This window comes from Emys orbicularis, chromosome 4 (assembly GCF_028017835.1).
Source record: "Emys orbicularis isolate rEmyOrb1 chromosome 4, rEmyOrb1.hap1, whole genome shotgun sequence".
Taxonomy (NCBI): Eukaryota; Metazoa; Chordata; order Testudines; family Emydidae; genus Emys; species Emys orbicularis.
Window position 1 is genome coordinate 57,951,866 of NC_088686.1, and position 17,167 is coordinate 57,969,032.

General features: G+C 41.3%; 1 protein-coding gene across 1 annotated transcript in view; it reads left to right on the forward strand.

Annotated features, from left to right (window-relative positions):
- Positions 1-533: 533 nt before the first annotated feature.
- SPRED1 (sprouty related EVH1 domain containing 1) overlaps positions 534-17,167 on the forward strand; it is a 54,244-nt gene continuing 37,610 nt past the window's right edge. The window contains exons 1-2 of the mRNA XM_065403294.1: positions 534-1,129; positions 5,406-5,580. Of these exons, the coding sequence (XP_065259366.1) occupies positions 534-1,129; positions 5,406-5,580 (771 nt within the window). The remainder of the gene's footprint in view (positions 1,130-5,405; positions 5,581-17,167) is intronic.

The following is a 17,167-nucleotide window of genomic DNA, read 5'->3' on the forward strand; positions in this document are numbered from 1 at the left end:
CTCGGTGGACATGCCCATGACATTGCCCCTGATTCCAGATTTTATCACACAGGACCCACGGCCGCCTTCAGCAACCCAACCTGCAGTCTCGCCACCTCACCGCGTGAAAAATCAATGGCTAAACCCACTAGAGCACCAGTGCTCTGATTTGATTGGGGAAGTTCTCCTTGGCAGTTGAAAGCCACTTATCTAGTCAAGTGGAAAAGGTTCTCTATTTGGTCTGCACAGAAGGGCACCCCTCCACTACAGTCCTCAATCCCTTTTATACTGGACTACTTACTCTACTTAAAGCAGCATGGGCTGGCAGTCTCATCAATCCAGGTGCACCTGGCAGCTATTTCCGCTTTCCACCCACACGCAGCGGGGCAGTTGGTATTTGCTATGTTTGGATGCTTCCTTAAGGGGCTAGACAGACTGTACCACTAGGTGTGGCAACTGGTGCCCCCTGGGACCTTAACCTGGTCCTCTTAAGGCTCATGAGGCCTCCTTTCGAACCTCTAGCAACATGTTCTCTGCTTTATCTCTCTTGTAAAATGGTGGTTTTTGTGGCTATAACGTCAGCCAGAAGAATGTCTGAGCTCAAAACTTTAATGTCTGAGCCTCCTTATACAGTGTTTTATAAGGACAAGGTACAATTGCGGCCACACCCGGCCTTTGTCCCTAAGGTTGTTTCACCATTTCACGCAAATGAGGACATCTTTTTACCAGCATTCTTCCCGAAGCCACATACTAATGACCAAGAATGCAGGCTTCATTTCCTAAACGTTAGACGGGCGCTGGCTTTTTATATTGAGTGGACAAAGCCATTCAAGAAGTCGACACAACTCTTCATTGCCATTGCTGAGAGAATGAAAGGACTGCCGGTCTCATCCCAACGAATCTCTTTTTGGATTACGGCCTGTATCAACACGTGCTACGACCTGGCAAAGATACCAGCCCCAACATTGATGGCGCACTCCATGAGAATGCAAGCTTCATCTGCAGCATTTCTGGCGCAGGTCCCCATTCAGGATGTCTTTAGGGAGGCGACATGGTTGTCTCTTCATACCTTTACGTCGCACTACGCCATCATGCAGCAGGCTAGAGACGATGCTGCATTTGGTAGAGCTGTGCTACACTCTGCAACTCGGTGAACTCCGACCCCTCCTCCGGGGGATTGCTTGGGAGTCACCTACTTGGAATTGACATGAGCAATCACTCGGAAAAAAATGGTTCCCTACCTTTCGTAACTGTTGTTTTGACATGTGTTGCTCATCTCTGTTCTAAGACCCATCTGCCTCCCCTATGTCGGAGTATCTGGCAAGAAGGAACTGAAGAGGTGGTGGGTTGGCAGGGACATATGTACCCAGCCATGAAGGTGCCACTCCAGGGGGCTCGACAGCTGACCCGATGGGTACCGCTAGGGAAAAACCTTCCCATGATCATGCATGTGGCGCGCACACCTACTTGGAATGGACATGAGCAACACATCTCGAAGAACAAGTTACGAAAGGTAGGGAACCATTTTTTTATAAGGTTTGATCAGGCTGGGGTTTCAGGGTTTATATCTGCATTGTTGTTGCCCATTAATAGTTACGTTTGACATGCTAGTTATTCCCTGCTATCTTTTGTTTCAAATGTAATTTCAGAAGTATCTTATACTGCTAATGAAGGATGCTGCTTTGCCATCAGACCTCATAGACCTTTTATCCAGTTAGAACTCAAGACATTTTATAAATTTCTGATGTGCCTTATTAAAACAAATTTTGTTTTCAGTTTAATGGGTGTACAGCAGATAGATTACAGATCCGATACTCTGTGGAAACTAGTAGCTTTTAATCTAGTGCCAAGGGGAGTATAGTTGTACTGTCGGATAACCTTTTCTATTTCATTCACAAACTGTAGCTCGGTGTTCTCTCAGATAACTGCATTCTTCTCTTCTTACCTAGGGCATCCAGTCCTTGTAGGTGTAATTTGTATGTTCATAATTGATGTAAACTGATCTTTGACTTTAGGGTCACACTAGGGAGTTTTAGAAAAGACTTTGTAAGGCTGCTACCCCTTTTCAGCTGTTTTTGTGATAGTTCTTGTGAGACTAAGTAGAGACTTCCAGTTCTGTTTGCCACTATGCCAATTAAACCTTTGACAGTTGTTTAAAAATGTCATGTCACAGGTTTAATTGACTCAGTGGTGGTAATTCTGAAAGATCTTGGAATCTTGTCTACAGAAGCCAGTGGTAGCACCCAGTAGGAATTTGTTCCTAAAATTCCCAAGTGTAGATTGAGTTCTAGGGCACATCAACATGTGAAGTGTTAGAGAGATTTTAGGGACTAATAGCTCCAATGGCATAAAAGTTAGAGCGATCTCTGCTGTATTCGCAAAAGATACTGAAAAATTAACCTTTTGGTTGTTGCAGTGCAACTTAAAAATATAGATTTGTTTTTGTTACTTAACTGTACTCAAAAATAAAACACGTAAAACTTTAGTGCCTACAAGTCCACTCAGTCCTACTTCTTGTTCAGCCAATCGCTAAGACAGACAAGTTTGTTTCCATTTATGGGGTCCTACCTCTAATTTCCGCCCCCCCCCCTTTCCCCACATAATGCACTTTCACAATAAAGAGATTGCACTACAGTACTTGTATGAGGTAAACTGAAAAAAAAATACTATTTCTTTTGTTTATCTTTATTACAGTGCAGATATTTGTAATAAAAATAAAGTGAATACTATACACTTTGTAGTCTATGTTGTAATTGAAATAAATATATTTGAAAATGTAGAAAAATATCCAAAAATATTTATAATGAATTTAAATTGGTGTTCTATTATTGTTTAACAGTGCGATTTTTTTTTTTTATCACAATTTTTTTTAATCATTTGACAGCCCTAGTTTCATCCTTTGATGTTTGGATGAGAAGTTTTCATCATTTTAGTATGAAGGGGTTGTTAATGTACTGTACCATCTTTATTTGTGTTGGGACTTTTTATTTTGGAATCTTGCACTAATTGGCCTTTATCAGTTGTATAAATGGATTTCACAGTAGTTGATCAAAATGTCTACGGTTTGAATGTTGTCATAGTTCAATATACTTGATTAGATGGTACAATTAAGCATAAGGTTAAATGTGAAGATGGTGTTACTGTAACTTGGAGAGCTCTTGGACAAAAGGAAGTTCTGTATCTCTGTAAATTGTATTTGGGGATATAGTAAAAGTACAGAAGCCAGTGGAAGTAGCAATACTTCTGTTAACATACAAAGGGAAGTACTGAACTTTAGTTCTGAAACCTCTCTAGGTACTGTATTCTGCTGGTTTGTGAACTTCAGTTTCCTTACATTAAATTTGAAGTTGGCCTGGTGGAAGAGAGCAGAAATGTAATATTTTATCAGACAAGATTGTGGCATTGCACACTGTTTTTTCCCTTATTCACAGGGAAGCCCTAATATCCTTGATTTCCTTCAGAAGGAGCAGCTTATATGCTGTCAAGGGAGCAGTGACCAAGAAAAGTCTGAAGCAAATGGATTTTAAATGTATAAGCAGACACTTTAAGATCTTGTCTTTACAACTGAAATTCTCTTAATCTAGATCTGAGACCAATTATTAGACTTGCAGTATTACTGCACTGTGAAAAATTAAGTTTGAGACTCATACTTGGTTATCTGGCTGCTTCTGGGAATATAAGAATGAGTGAGTGCATGGCAGTGCTTCCTTGATGCTTTTTGGGATGTCCCTGGTAAAGGAGAGGCTGCTAATTGATAATGGTACTAAAATGGCTCCCATTGGTGTCATTACACAGACCACAGCAAACGTTTACTTTAGCTACAGTTTTTAGCGACGAAAGACACAGGTTCAGTGAACAACTTGTATTTCATTTGTCACCCCTAGGCTAAAATGTTCTTGTGTACTTTTGTTTCATTTTTCAGTTTGTACAGCCCCATTTGCACAACTTTATGTATTTGATCATTAGATGTTTACATCATAATGCTTATTTTATTTATTTGAATTACAAGTTAAACCAAGAAAGCCCAACAATGACTTCTGGTGTGTTAAAAGGTTTTGAAAAGATCAGCATGGAATATCAGAAATTCCTAATGTGTTAAAATTTAACCATTTGTGAAATAAAACATTCTCCCACATCCCAAAAAGATGCATTTGATTATAAATAGTACTCTTGTACAGATATCTTTTTGTAAATTTCTAGTTCAATTCTTATAGTTCATATAACATCACTCAGGTGGCGTAACTATGCAAACTTGATTTCTGAAACCCAGTGTAAGCCAAACATATGGTCCTCATTTCTTGTAAAATAGTGGATTGCTTTTTCTAAAGTGCATAAATGATTGTGCAGAGGGCACGATCACACAAGTTCCTGGGTAAACCATGTGCTCTCTTTAATTTCTTTAAACACAACAAGTTGCAAATTGGAGGTCACAAACTAGCATTTCCATTTTTAAAAAACAAAAAAAACAAAACGAGTTGGCAGAAACTTTTGAAGAAATAATATAGCACACTTTTTTAAATAAACCAATTTTTAGATTTCTCTGCTTTACAGTATTTCAAAAGAGCTATGTAAAATGCAAGTAAATTCCATCATGTATCAAACAGAAAAGATGATGTTGGGAGCAAATGGTCCTAAAATAAGTCTAGTGCTCTCTTAAAAATGCCACTTCGGTACAAGAAGTAATTTTAGGTGTTCGTAAAAATTACATAGTTCAATCAGCAGAAATATCTATTGTCAGTTAAGATTTTCTTTATTCATAGGACCCTGTAGTATATACGCTTCTTTTATTATTTATTTATTTATTTATTGGTTATAGAACATAACTTATGGAACTGGTGAAAACATATAGTTGTAAAGCAAACGGGGAAAAAACAGGTTTCTTAGCTTAGGGCCTGCTCCTAATCTGATTTCAGTGGGAGCAGGATCAAGCCCTTCTCATTTGTTTACTTTTCTGTACAACTGATAGTGGAAACCTGGCTCACTTCATAATTAGTCTTCAGTCAGAAGCTGATGCTTCCTAGATATAGTTAGACCATTAAATATATGGTTTCTAAATCCATTTGTATCTTTACTGAAGGCTAATGTTGGTTGGTAAGATTTCTTTCCTAGTGTCTCTGATCACCAGATATTTACCACAACAAGAAATTATATCAAAAGCGCCCAAGGAAAAGGAGAGGCTTACAAAACAATTTTTTAAAGTTAGATTTAAAATAAAAGCATGTTAAAAGTTAGTTTAATATTGGGCAGATTTCCAGATTTCCAGGTTGTAGCGTCTGCTCTCTTTTCAGTTGACTGTTGGGAAAACAGAAAGCACTTAACAGACATTTATTTTTATGAATGTGGTCGTGGTATTTCAAATAAGATTGGGTGCTCAGCCATTTTGTGTTTATGGAAAAACTAATTTGTTCATGTTGCATCTCTTTCAGTAATAGTTATGCAAGAGTGCGAGCTGTGGTGATGACCCGGGATGACTCAAGTGGTGGATGGTTACCACTTGGAGGGGGTGGACTAAGCTGTGTTACGGTCTTCAAAGTCATTCATCAAGAAGAGAACAGCTGTGCTGATTTTCTTATCCACGGAGAACGACTCAGGGATAAAACGGTAACAAATTACATTATGAATACAACATATGTATAACTTGATAGAACCTAAAAGTAACACCTACATGTTGTTGGTCTACAGCAGTGGTCCCCAACCTTTTCCGTGGGGTGGGCACCGGACGACTACCCGCCAAGGACCGTGGCCGCCGGACAAGCAGCTGCCGAAATGCCGCTGTGAAACGGCAACGGTCAAGAGGCGTCGCCACCGAAATGCCACTGTGAAGCAGCGTCATCAAGAGGCGTCACCGCCGAAATGCCGCCGAATTTCGGCGGAAGTGCTTCTTGATGTTGCCGCTTCTCGGCGGCATTTCAGCAGCTGCTTTTCCAGCGGCCAGTAGGTGGGCGCACATGGATGCCCCGACGGGCGCCATGGCCCCCGCGGGCACCGCGTAGGCGACCCCGGTCTACAGAATAATTAAACTTCTTAGCCATAATTGTTTCCACTCTTTGTTGCTTGATTTTACACTGTCTAAATATTCATATGCCTATAAGAGCAAGTACCGTATTTTATTTTTTGACTCTTTAAATTTTCTTCCTGTATCTCTAAAATTAAGTGTTGCCCTTTCAGAAGTTCAAAAATACACTTTTTGGCAAACAATTAGTTTTTCTCCCCTCTCTCTTTCTAAGAGAGCTTCAAACTAACCTCTCTTTTCTGTTTGTGCATTGGCAAAATCAGTGAAGTCAGCAAAGTGCAGAAAAGCAGAAAAGTACAAGCATGCAACATTCTTGAAGTTTGTTTAAAAAAAAAAAAAAGTCCAGAAGGAATTCCATCTTGAACTATAAACATTTTATTCTGGGTCAAATTTTCCACCTAGAGTAAGGCAGTTTCTGTAGTTATTGCTTGAAAACCACACAGGGGGGTTACAGCGCAGTATGCTAGCGAACATTGCATTTCACACCCCTGCAATCCGAACTGCAGGGCTATGAACTCTTTAAAAGAGTTTCATCTCTTACATGTATGAAGTGTGCAGTTTCCTTTTAGGATAAAAGATAGAATTGCTTTTTAGATCTGTGTTGCTAATTCTCACATGTGAGTACCTGCTCCTCCATCAGTACTGATGAATTTTCTGCCTTTATCTCAGCAGTTAGGAAGGAGGTCCTATGATGCTGTCACCGTCTCCATGGCAAGTGGTGGTTGGTTCCCAAACCCTGTTGAAAGCCTTGGACCCTCTTCCTCCTCCCACTGTCCAGCACTTGGCAGGCTCAGAAACTGAGGGTATTAGTGATCCCACGTTGTTTAGATTTTTCTCACAAACCCTTTTTCCTAGCCCTAACCAGCCTCTCACCAGACCTCCATAAACCCTAAGATTCTAATAAGGTGCTAAATTCCATCACAGTAGCACTGTCTCTTTTTCCCCCTGCACAATGCAACCTCTGACATGCTTAGGCTGTCAGCCAGATCACTCTCTGCAACACAGTCTTTTGATTGGATAAAAGGGGGTGATGTGTGACCAGAAAGGGAAAAGCCATTAAAAGGAGTTTCTTGGTGAGCTTTGACTTCGGAAGAGCTGATAGATCACCCAAGTCATCAGTGGAAGAGGGCAAACTTTCCCCATCATCCTTGGACTAGTTCAGCATAAAGGAAAAGGTACGAGTATTGAAGTTGACAAACTTGGTGAATCTTATTCACTCACTAGTAACAAATAAAGAGCCTTCAACCCATTGCCTCTCTCATCTAAAGAAGCTCTTAAGAATGTGTAGGAAGATCTGAGCAGTTCTTCCAAATCTTAGATTCTCTGATAAAGATTGTGAAATCAATGATCCACTCAGAAGGGAAAATCCATTTTCAAAGTTAATCCAGCCATAATATATTCATGTGGACAAGTCAGTTAAATTATCTTCAGACTGCAGGAATGACTCTTCTTTTCCTTATCTCAATCAGTACTTCTCTCAACACAAAAAATTTCCATTGAAGTGACTGGAGCAGGGAGCATCCCCGAAGAGTTGTTTGCAGACCAGATAATGAAGAGCTTGCTAAAATGATCTTTGAATCCTTTTCTCCTGCTTTGCAAGCAGCCATAGCCTTCATAGTCTCTGCTTCAACAGTCCTTTCTATTCCCTGCTCCCAGTTTCATGAGCCAGAGAGGCTACCATTTGAGACAGCTTCTCCTCCAAAGTCCTGACATCTCAAAACTTGTTCCTCACATAGGAGGTCTGAAACTTTTCTCTTCCTTTGCTGGTACTATGTCCAGCAGCTATGCTTTCTAAGCTGGGGCAATTCCTCATGGAATCCCAAGACACATCCTCTCTGACCTTCTTTCTCATTATTCTGGTTCTAGAGCACAAAGAGGTCTTTTAGTTCCTGTTTGGGAATTTAGGGGGGAGGGATCTAAAAAGAAAATATTCACCCAGTACTGCTTTGGGTTTTGTTGTTTTCTGGAGTTTCATGTTGTATGATCACAGATTTTTAGACCAGATGGTATCATTATGATCATATAATTGAACTTCCTACATAACACAGGTCATTTCCTGTAACGTACCCAACATCATGTGGTTGGACCAAAGCATGTGTTTTAGAAAGCCATCTAATACTGAATTCAGTACACCAAATTACAGAGAATTCACCACATCCCTTGGAAATCTGTTTCAGTGGTTAATTACTCTGTATCCAAACTGAAAATGAAGTGCAAATGTATTATTTACTCAAACGTCAAACTACCTTTAGAACTTGTTAAGCCCATTGCAAAAGTAGCAAATGGGCAGACTTACTAAGCTGATGTGAGGTGGGGGGGTTGGAAATTAAATTAGTTGGGTTTTTTTGTTGTTGTTTGGGGGGTTTTGGACCAAATTTTTTGGTTCCTGCCTCATGTGATCTATTTGGTATCTAGTTCACTGAGAAGATAGTGAGGTTTTGCATTTGGCATGAGCACGCTCTGGTCCTGGAGGGCAGACCCATTATCTAGTTTTCTGGAATCTCATACACGTTCAGAACAATCAACTTCTGGTGGGTGTGTGTGTGTGTGTGTGTGTGTGTGTGTGTGTGTGTGTGTGTGTGTGTGTGTGTGTGTGTGTGTGCGTGCCCCCATCCCCAATTTTAATACTATTTTTTTTCTGTACCACTGACGTACACCTGACTACACCTGTACTTAGATGTTACTTAAGTTCTAGGGAAGGTGCCTCTTTAAATGAATACCAGTAGAGTGAGGAAGATAACTAGAATGCAGGCAAGAAGTTTGTTTCCAGTGCAGTCTGAGCAAACAATGTGAGAAACTCCTGTAAAATACAGATACCAATACAGCTTGGAAAAGGAGTTACTGTGTAGCTAATTATGGGGGTAGATGTTTGGTAAGAGAGTAAAAGGAAGCTGTACATTTGTATTGTCTCTGACTTCAAAGGAAAGCTGCTGTAATCAAAAGCTAATGTAGTGACTCAACAGGAAAGATCTGATACCTCAGGTGATTTAGGATAACTGTTAGGATAAAAGAAATGACCCCATATCCAGCTAGTAGCTAGGGTAGGTGGGGAGATCCTCAGACAATGATATTTCATCAGAGGGACTATAGCAAGCTGTAAGACAGCCTTTTAAGGTATGTCTACACTGCAATGTAAGCCCAGGGTTAGTGGGGCTTAAGTCAGCTGACCCTTGTTAGGTGACTCTGGGCTTGAGCATCTCAGTTGTATTTTAACCCTATGTTAAGACTTTTTTCTAATGCGTGCTTGAACCTAGTGCTCTGGTGTCCATGTTGCAATGCACAGACCCAAGTCAAAGTAATCATATCCCAGAGTCCCTAGTGCCCCTGGAAATGTGACCACTCTAGCCCTGGGACTGGGAAATTTGACTGCCCTACACATTACCAGGAAGCAGCTTGTTTAGCAAAAGTCTTGATCAGTTCGCTCTCCTTTGCAAACCCACAAGGCTCTTTGATAGTGTTCTTGCAGATCAGTGATCAGAAGAGAATGAGTTAATGCTGACTTGAGCTGCTGCTTTTTGCAAAGGGGCGGTGGTAGTGGTGGGGGCTTCTGTTTTCAATAGGTTGGATTTTAGATTGTTGGGATAGAAAGGACTAAGGAAGTATCCCCATAGAATTGTGGGATACTTCCAGCTGACTCCCAGGATCCAAGTCAGGCGGAGCTGCCTCAATACTGCAAAGCAACATGGCTCAGACTCTGGGTAGTGGCGTAAGTTGAGCTTGGACCCTCCAACCCTACAGGGTCCTGGGTTAGTGTAATTACAGTGTAGATGCGGGGGGTAGGCTTCAGCCTGGGCTCAAGCACAGGCTTACTTGCAGTGTAGACATACCCTTAGAGTCAAGGAACAAACGGATGATGCTAAGAGCTGTTAGATTAACATCCTTCCTACACTGGTAAAATTTGTGTAGTTGCTAGTTTGAAGGATCTTATTGTAGATTCTGTGTTCAAACATGTAAGTCTTGGCCCATTCTCTTCTCTTTTCTGCAAATGGACACGTGTGTGGTTTTTTTGTTTATTTGTTTGTTTTTTAAATCTGAACAGAGTTGAGATTTGTGTTATCCCTATCAAGTTGTTTGCTAGTGCTCTGGAAGGAAACAGAACTGTGTCCTTAAGCCAAGAAAGTTGGATACCACAACAGTTAAAGTCAAAGGAATGGAGAAAGTCTCCATCTTCCTCCACAATAGAGCCTGTAGAGACCACTTTTCAGAGTAGCAGCCGTGTTAGTCTGTATCCGCAAAAATAACAGGAGTACTTGTGGCACCTTAGAGACTAACAAATTTATTAGAGCATAAGCTTTCGTGGGCTACAACCCACTTCTTCGGATGCATATAGAGTGAACCATATATTGAGGAGATATATATATACACACACATACAGAGAGCATGAACAGGTGGGAGTTGTCTTACCAACTCTGAGAGGCCAATTAAGTAAGAGAAAAAAAACTTTTGAAGTGATAATCAAGATGGCTCAGTACAGACAGTTTGATAAGAAGCAAGTGTGAAAATACTTACAAGGGGAGATAGATTCAATGTTTGTAATGGCTCAGCCATTCCCAATCCCTATTTAGCCCTGAGTTGATTGTGTCTAGTTTGCATATCAATTCCAGCTCAGCAGTCTCTCTTTGGAGTCTGTTTTTGAAGTTTTTCTGTTTTAAGATAGCCACCCGCAGGTCTGTCAAAGAATGGCCAGACAGGTTAAAGTGTTCTCCCACTGGTTTTTGAGTATTATGATTCCTGATGTCAGATTTGTGTCCATTAATTCTTTTGCGTAGAGACTGTCCGGTTTGGCCAATGTACATGGCAGAGGGGCACTGCTGGCACATGATGGCATATATCACATTGGTAGATGTGCAGGTGAACGAGCCACCGATGGTATGGCTGATGTGATTAGGCCCTATGATGGTGTCACTTGAATAGATATGTGGACAGAGTTGGCATCGGGCTTTGTTACAAGGATAGGTTCCTGGGTCAGTGTTTTAGTTCAGTGATGTGTGGTTGCTGGTGAGTATTTGCTTTAGGTTGGGGGGTTGTCTGTAAGCGAGGACAGGTCTGTCTCCCAAGATCTGTGAGAGTAAAGGATCATCTTTCAGGATAGGTTGTAGATCTCTGATGATGCGCTGGAGAGGTTTTAGTTGGGGGCTGAAGGTGACAGCTAGAAAGTGGAACAAGTGACATTGGGATTGTAGGATCCTTCACAAAATCTTTTTTTTTTTAAATATAGATTAGAATATCCTTATCAACTTCTGATTTTGAGAAATAGTTACATGTAACTATAATTATGATAATGGCTGCATAGGACACAAGATGGCAGTTCTTATCACAAAGCAAATTAATTTTAAATTTCCAGAAGCATTGTTTATACAGTTCAAAATTTACTTTATATGGTCACTGAATGATATTAGTGTCTCCAAGAAAGTTTCACTTTGTGTTCTTGCAGTTGAGGTCTTCAAACCTGAATCTCTTCAATATGATATTTAGTCTTTAATTTTAAAGTGGGCCTCTTAATTAAATTTTGATTTGTTTTTAAATAATCTTTGGATACAGCAAATATTATATTTTATATATATAATATTTAGTCTGTCTCTATGATTTCTGGGAAAGACTATTTTAGCTTTGCATAGTATGTCCTGTAATGTTTTGGTTATTAAGGCTATAAGTCTGCAAAGACTTTATCTTCCGATTTAAAGCAGGCTAGAGAGTGTTTGCCTTGTCTGTAGGAAGTCTTGCTATTAACTTGAAAAGAAACTCATTTCTTAACAGCATAAATATCTGCTCAGTCTGAATTGCAAGTATTTTTTACCAGGCACGGCCTGGATTATTATTATTATTATTATTATTATTTTGTTAACATTTACATTGTTAGGGTTTATTAGAATTATTTGTGAGTGTGGATTGACCAATTAAATTGTATACATAAAAGCTTCTCTTAAAATAACCTCACTAAATTGAGAGCATTTAGCAAGCAATTATTGATTATTCTGACACTGAATTCTTAACTTTGAAGATCCTTTAGTTACTCTAGAAGTTAAAGATTAGTGATGAACAAACTTTAGCTGGATCCTATGTAGAGCCTTCAGAATTGCATGTGATGGGTAAATTTAAGAAACTTAGTGCAGTCTCTCTAAATAAAATGTTTAAAATGTTGCATATTATTGACAAACGCCATGATAGTAGTTTAGGAAGGAAGTCAAAGAGGTGGTAACAAGGATATTGATTTAATTTAGGAGAGGAAAAGGAGGCTCGCTATTGGACAACTTTACCCAGCTTGTGTAGATCTCTGTTGGAATGTAAAGTTGTCTCACAAAATACCCTTGACATAATTACACACTTCCTCCTTTATTACAGGGAGTCCTCGGACTTACGACACAATTCGTTCCTCAGAATTGCGTTGTAAGTCAAAACCGCTTTTCCCATAGGAATCAATGGTATGAGAGGGGATTGGTTCCTGAACCAAGGCTTGATACACTATTTTCACCACAATAACCCAGATTTTTGTACTGAATGAATTATAGATGACTAATGTTGCAACATCAGTGTATTTACTGAACACTGTATTTTGTAAACAGCATTCAAATAAACATATAAACTCACATATGCTGCTCACAATGCCCACAACACAGGCGCAGAAAACCAGGGAGAACAGAACACATGCTGAGCCTCAGCCAATCACTGTTCAAGCTTTCTGATTGGCTGAGCCTGGGGCTGGGAGCCAATCAAAAACAAGCAGCAACCCTACCCGGCAACAAGCTACCCTGCTGCCTCGAAGCCAATCAGAAGCGACCCCTTCCAGCTCTATACCAGTATAATGCAACCAGGAAGTGATTTCAAGCGAACTGTATGTAAATCAAGCGTTGTGAGGGTGAAACAAGCGTCGTAGGGGTGAAACGGCAGTGAATTGAAATGCGTGGTAAGTGGTGTCCCCTGTAAGTCTGGCATCATAAGTCTGAGGACTCCCTGTATAATCACCTTCCTAGATCTGGCTCCAGCCAGTCTATTTGGAACAATTACGCTCCATTTAACATGGTCAGGACTGCTTCTCTGTTAGACACATGTCTATCTTTGCACAGGCTATCCCGATATTAATGTCATTAAACATATATTAGCATAAAGCTTCAAGGTTTTAGAATTCTGTAAATCTTACTTGTTAAATGAGAATGCGTAATAACTAATTTGGCTTTTTGTTTAATTATGGTGCTTTTTTGTTATGGCTTGCACATTTCTCCAGTTCTTCCTTGTAGTGGAACCCAGTATAAAAATGAAAAGAGGAGGCTGGCTTAATTTGGTTCACCCATCAGAAGTGACAGATGGAATAGGTTACACATTTTCTGGGGAAAAAACAATTTTTGATGCATTTGTATAAAGGATTCGCACTATACCTCAGTATATAAATCCTGCACTTTAGGAGACTCCATCCTGTTTTTCAGTCTCTTCTGACTAGAAGTTGGAAAGATATTAACAGGCATACTTGTGCCAGAATGCTAACTAAATTCAAAAGCAGCTAAACCGTAAGTTTGCATGCTAAAATACATAGAACTGTTTCTTCTTTGAGTAGTGTCCCTATGGGTGCTCCACGCTAGTTGTATGTGCGCCCCTGCGCCTCTAATCGGAGGTTTTTACTAGCAGTGTCCCGTTGAGCCAGGGCCGCCCAGAGGGGGGGGGGGGGCAAGTGGGGCAATTTGCCCCAGTCCCAGGGCCCCACAGGGGCCCCCACGAGAATATAGTATTCTATAGTATTGCAACTTTTTTTTATGGAAGGGGCCCCCAAAATTGCTTTGCCCCGGGCCCCCTGAATCCTCTGGGCAGCCCTGCGTTGAGCCCGGGCATGTGCTCTCCCTTCCTTCTGGTCTGCCTCGAAGCTATCTAGCACTCAACCGCCTTTGGCCTCCAACAGAGCGAGCAGTCATCCCTTCCTTATCTGAGCCATTAACATAAGTAAGTAGTTTTTGTTTCTTTTGTTTTCCTTAATAGTGTTTCCTTTTTTTATATACTCCTTTGGGATTAAAGGAAAAATTAAGAAGAAAGAGAGAAAGAAAAAGAACTTTAGTTTCCTTCACTGTCTGAGAGCATCCCCACCCCCTACCCCCAGGCGTTTAGTGGACTCTTAAGGTTTTTGTGGTTTAAAGAAGAAAAAAAAGGAGGGAAAGAAGAAGAGTAAAGTAGACCTTTTTCTGCATTCCCCACTGCTAGAGGATGATAGTCCCCTGCCCAGGGGCACGCCTGGCTCTCCCTGCTCCAGAGGCAGCTCTCCTGCAAGGAGTCGATTCCTGTAATGGCCAGACACTCACACTGTGTCTGGTGCCTGGAAGAGCCTCACAGAAGTGCTTCACCTGCCACAGCTAAAACAGCCATCTCTCAGGAACTGGGAGCTGAAGTTAAAACTCCTCCTTATGGAGAAGGTACTTAAGTCTCCAGGAGACTCTGGTGCTGACCCTGGATCATCCCCAGAGTCTTTAACTTAAAAGGGGATAGAGCAGACTCTCCCTGTAAAGGCTCATAAAAAGGGCTGTGAGTCATTGGTCAGCTGGAGGGGTTCCCCAGTGCGGCCACCTCAGTACCGACGGCTCCGGAAACACATGGGCTCTTTAAATGTGAAGGTAAAAAAACTATCTAAATTCTAAAAATCTGGTACCAATTAAGAAACTAAATAATCCAGTAAAAAAAAAAAAAATTCCCAATTTAAGAGAATAAAATGGGAAGAAAGTGAAGAACTAGAACCATATACATAGAAATCATGGATATTTATCTATCCTGACTGATAGGAAGGGAAGTAGCCCAACCCCTGAAGGCCCAGCCAATTTTTATTCTGCTTCTGCAGCTGTCAGAAGGCAGATTTGGTGCACCAGCTGCAGAGCCAAATCAGCTAAAGCAACAAAATGAATTTCTAAACTAATGGTAGCTGTGCTTCTAGAGGAGTCCCCCTATTCTGTCTCCATAAATTCAGTCCCTAGTATACTCTGCTCACTGTCACGTGGCAGGTAAACTCTTAAGAGCAAGTCACAAGTCTGTGGTAACTTGTCTTCACCCCTCAGGATCTGGATGGACTCGGAGGTTTGTGTCTTGTGTGGTCAGGAACTGGGTCCCCTCTCCAGGTTTCCTCCTGGGGTTTGTCTCAGTCCCCTCCCCATTGCAAAATAAAGCATACATTGTCTCAGACAAGATGTTGCCTTCAGCAAGCCCTTCTGCCCCTTGAGTGGTTGTGGCTAATTTGCCTATGCAGAACCAGAGCAAGTCTTGCTCTAAGGGTACGTCTACACTTACCTCCAGGTCGGACGGCAGGCAATCGATGTTCTAGGATCGATTTATCGCGTCTTGTCTAGACACGATAAATCGATCCCGGATCGATCCCGGAAGTGCTCGCCGTCGACGCCGGTACTCCAGCTCGGCGAGAGGAGTACGCGGCATCGACGGGGGAGCCTGCCTGCAGCGTCTGGACCCGCGGTAAGTTCGGACTAAGGTACTTCGAATTCAGTTACGTTATAAACGTAGCTGAATTTGCGTACCTTAGTCCGAAGTGGGGGGGTAGTGTGGACCAGGCCTAAGATGCCTGAACTGATGTTCATGGCTTCACCACCAAACACAGAGTAGATTTCTGACTTCCAAAATGACCGTAGAGGGAGCACTACTCTGAGCACCTAGAGTAGGCGTCAGTAGCATATGATAGGGGACCAAATGGCTTAAACCTCCCACTTTGGGCACAGTCTTTGTGCCTTGCTTTAAGCCCCTCCACAGTCTGCCTAAACTCTTAGGCTATATTTTTTTCTTGGGTGGAACAGTAGAATCTTCCTTTGTGACCTTACCCCCCTGGTGGGACTTTTCTCACAAATACAAATCTGCAGGCAAGGAGTCAGCCCTTTCTTAACCCTGTCTGGAGGGCTGCTCTAAAGGGGAAGCAAAACAGAGTGGCACCATAAGGGGAATGTTTGTCTCCACAGGACAAGAGAAGGCTATGCCCAAAATGCGGAGTCATGAGGGGGTGCTTTCTCTCAAGGGTTTAATTTTTCTGTTCTATCTAGAAAATTTTCAAACCTTAGATCTCCTTCTCGTGAGCCCAGAGAAGGAGGCTTGCTTCAGAAGTTGCTGTTTCCCTCCGCTCCTCCACAAAAACATCTCTCTCCTCCTCCAACACAATCTATGTGAGAAGCAAATGGAAACACTTTCCTTCTATCTGGACTTTCTTCTAGAGCAACTTTTTTGCATTTTCTGCAGAGTTGAAGGAGGTTGAAACAAAGTATGGATTCCAAAAGGGGTCCTCCCATTTCATGTGCCCCAAGAAGAGGATTTAGCGCCCTGTCATCTTCCTCCTTATAATCTCAACCTGCAGAAGACCTTAGTCCTCTAAACAGAAGGACAGAGACAGGCACAGGATTTCTCCTTCCCATATCCTCTCTGGGAGACTCCCATAGGTGGCTTCAGTCTTCAAACCATAAGCCTTTCTTACATGGGGTTGTGTAAAATGCATTATAGACAATGCATTTTGTACACCCCACCCAAAGAAGTCCCCATGAATTGGGAGCATCTTGAAATCAGTTGGTCTACTCAAGAACTACGGTGCTCAGCATGAATAAGTGTGTCTGACTCTCTAGTCCTTAGAAATTATTAACTGGTTGTAGCAAGGTCTAATGCACATTTTAAACAAGACTGCAGTTGCATGATCCTATGAAATATGCCCTGCCAATTGCGGCAGTTACTGGTGCAACACAGCAGAAGGTGTCCTGGCATTGGTTATAGCCACATTTGACCAAGGTGACCTCACTCCTGCAAACCTAAGTATTTTTCTGTTGCATATAATTATACCCCATGATTGTAGGTAGATTGCTGTAATAGCATAGTGGGTCACCATTTATTCTCTTACATGTGCCTACACAGTTTCCCAAAAAAGTAAAACCTCTCTGCTTTTCTTTCTTTCTTTCCCACATTTTAGTGATTTTTGAAAATAGATAGAGGGCTTCATTTATCCTATTGATTTCAGTGGGACTACTCCATACAAGTAAAATTACATGCATATGTGTTTGCAGGGTTGAGCCCTTTGTGATATATTATGGGACAGTATCTACTTACATATAATGATATAATTTGTTAGAAGCACAACTGGAAGCCAATTAGATTGTGTAACTTGCTTAATTAGCTTCCTGATAGAAGCTAATTGTGTGTCTTTGTTAATTACCATTTTCAAAACTT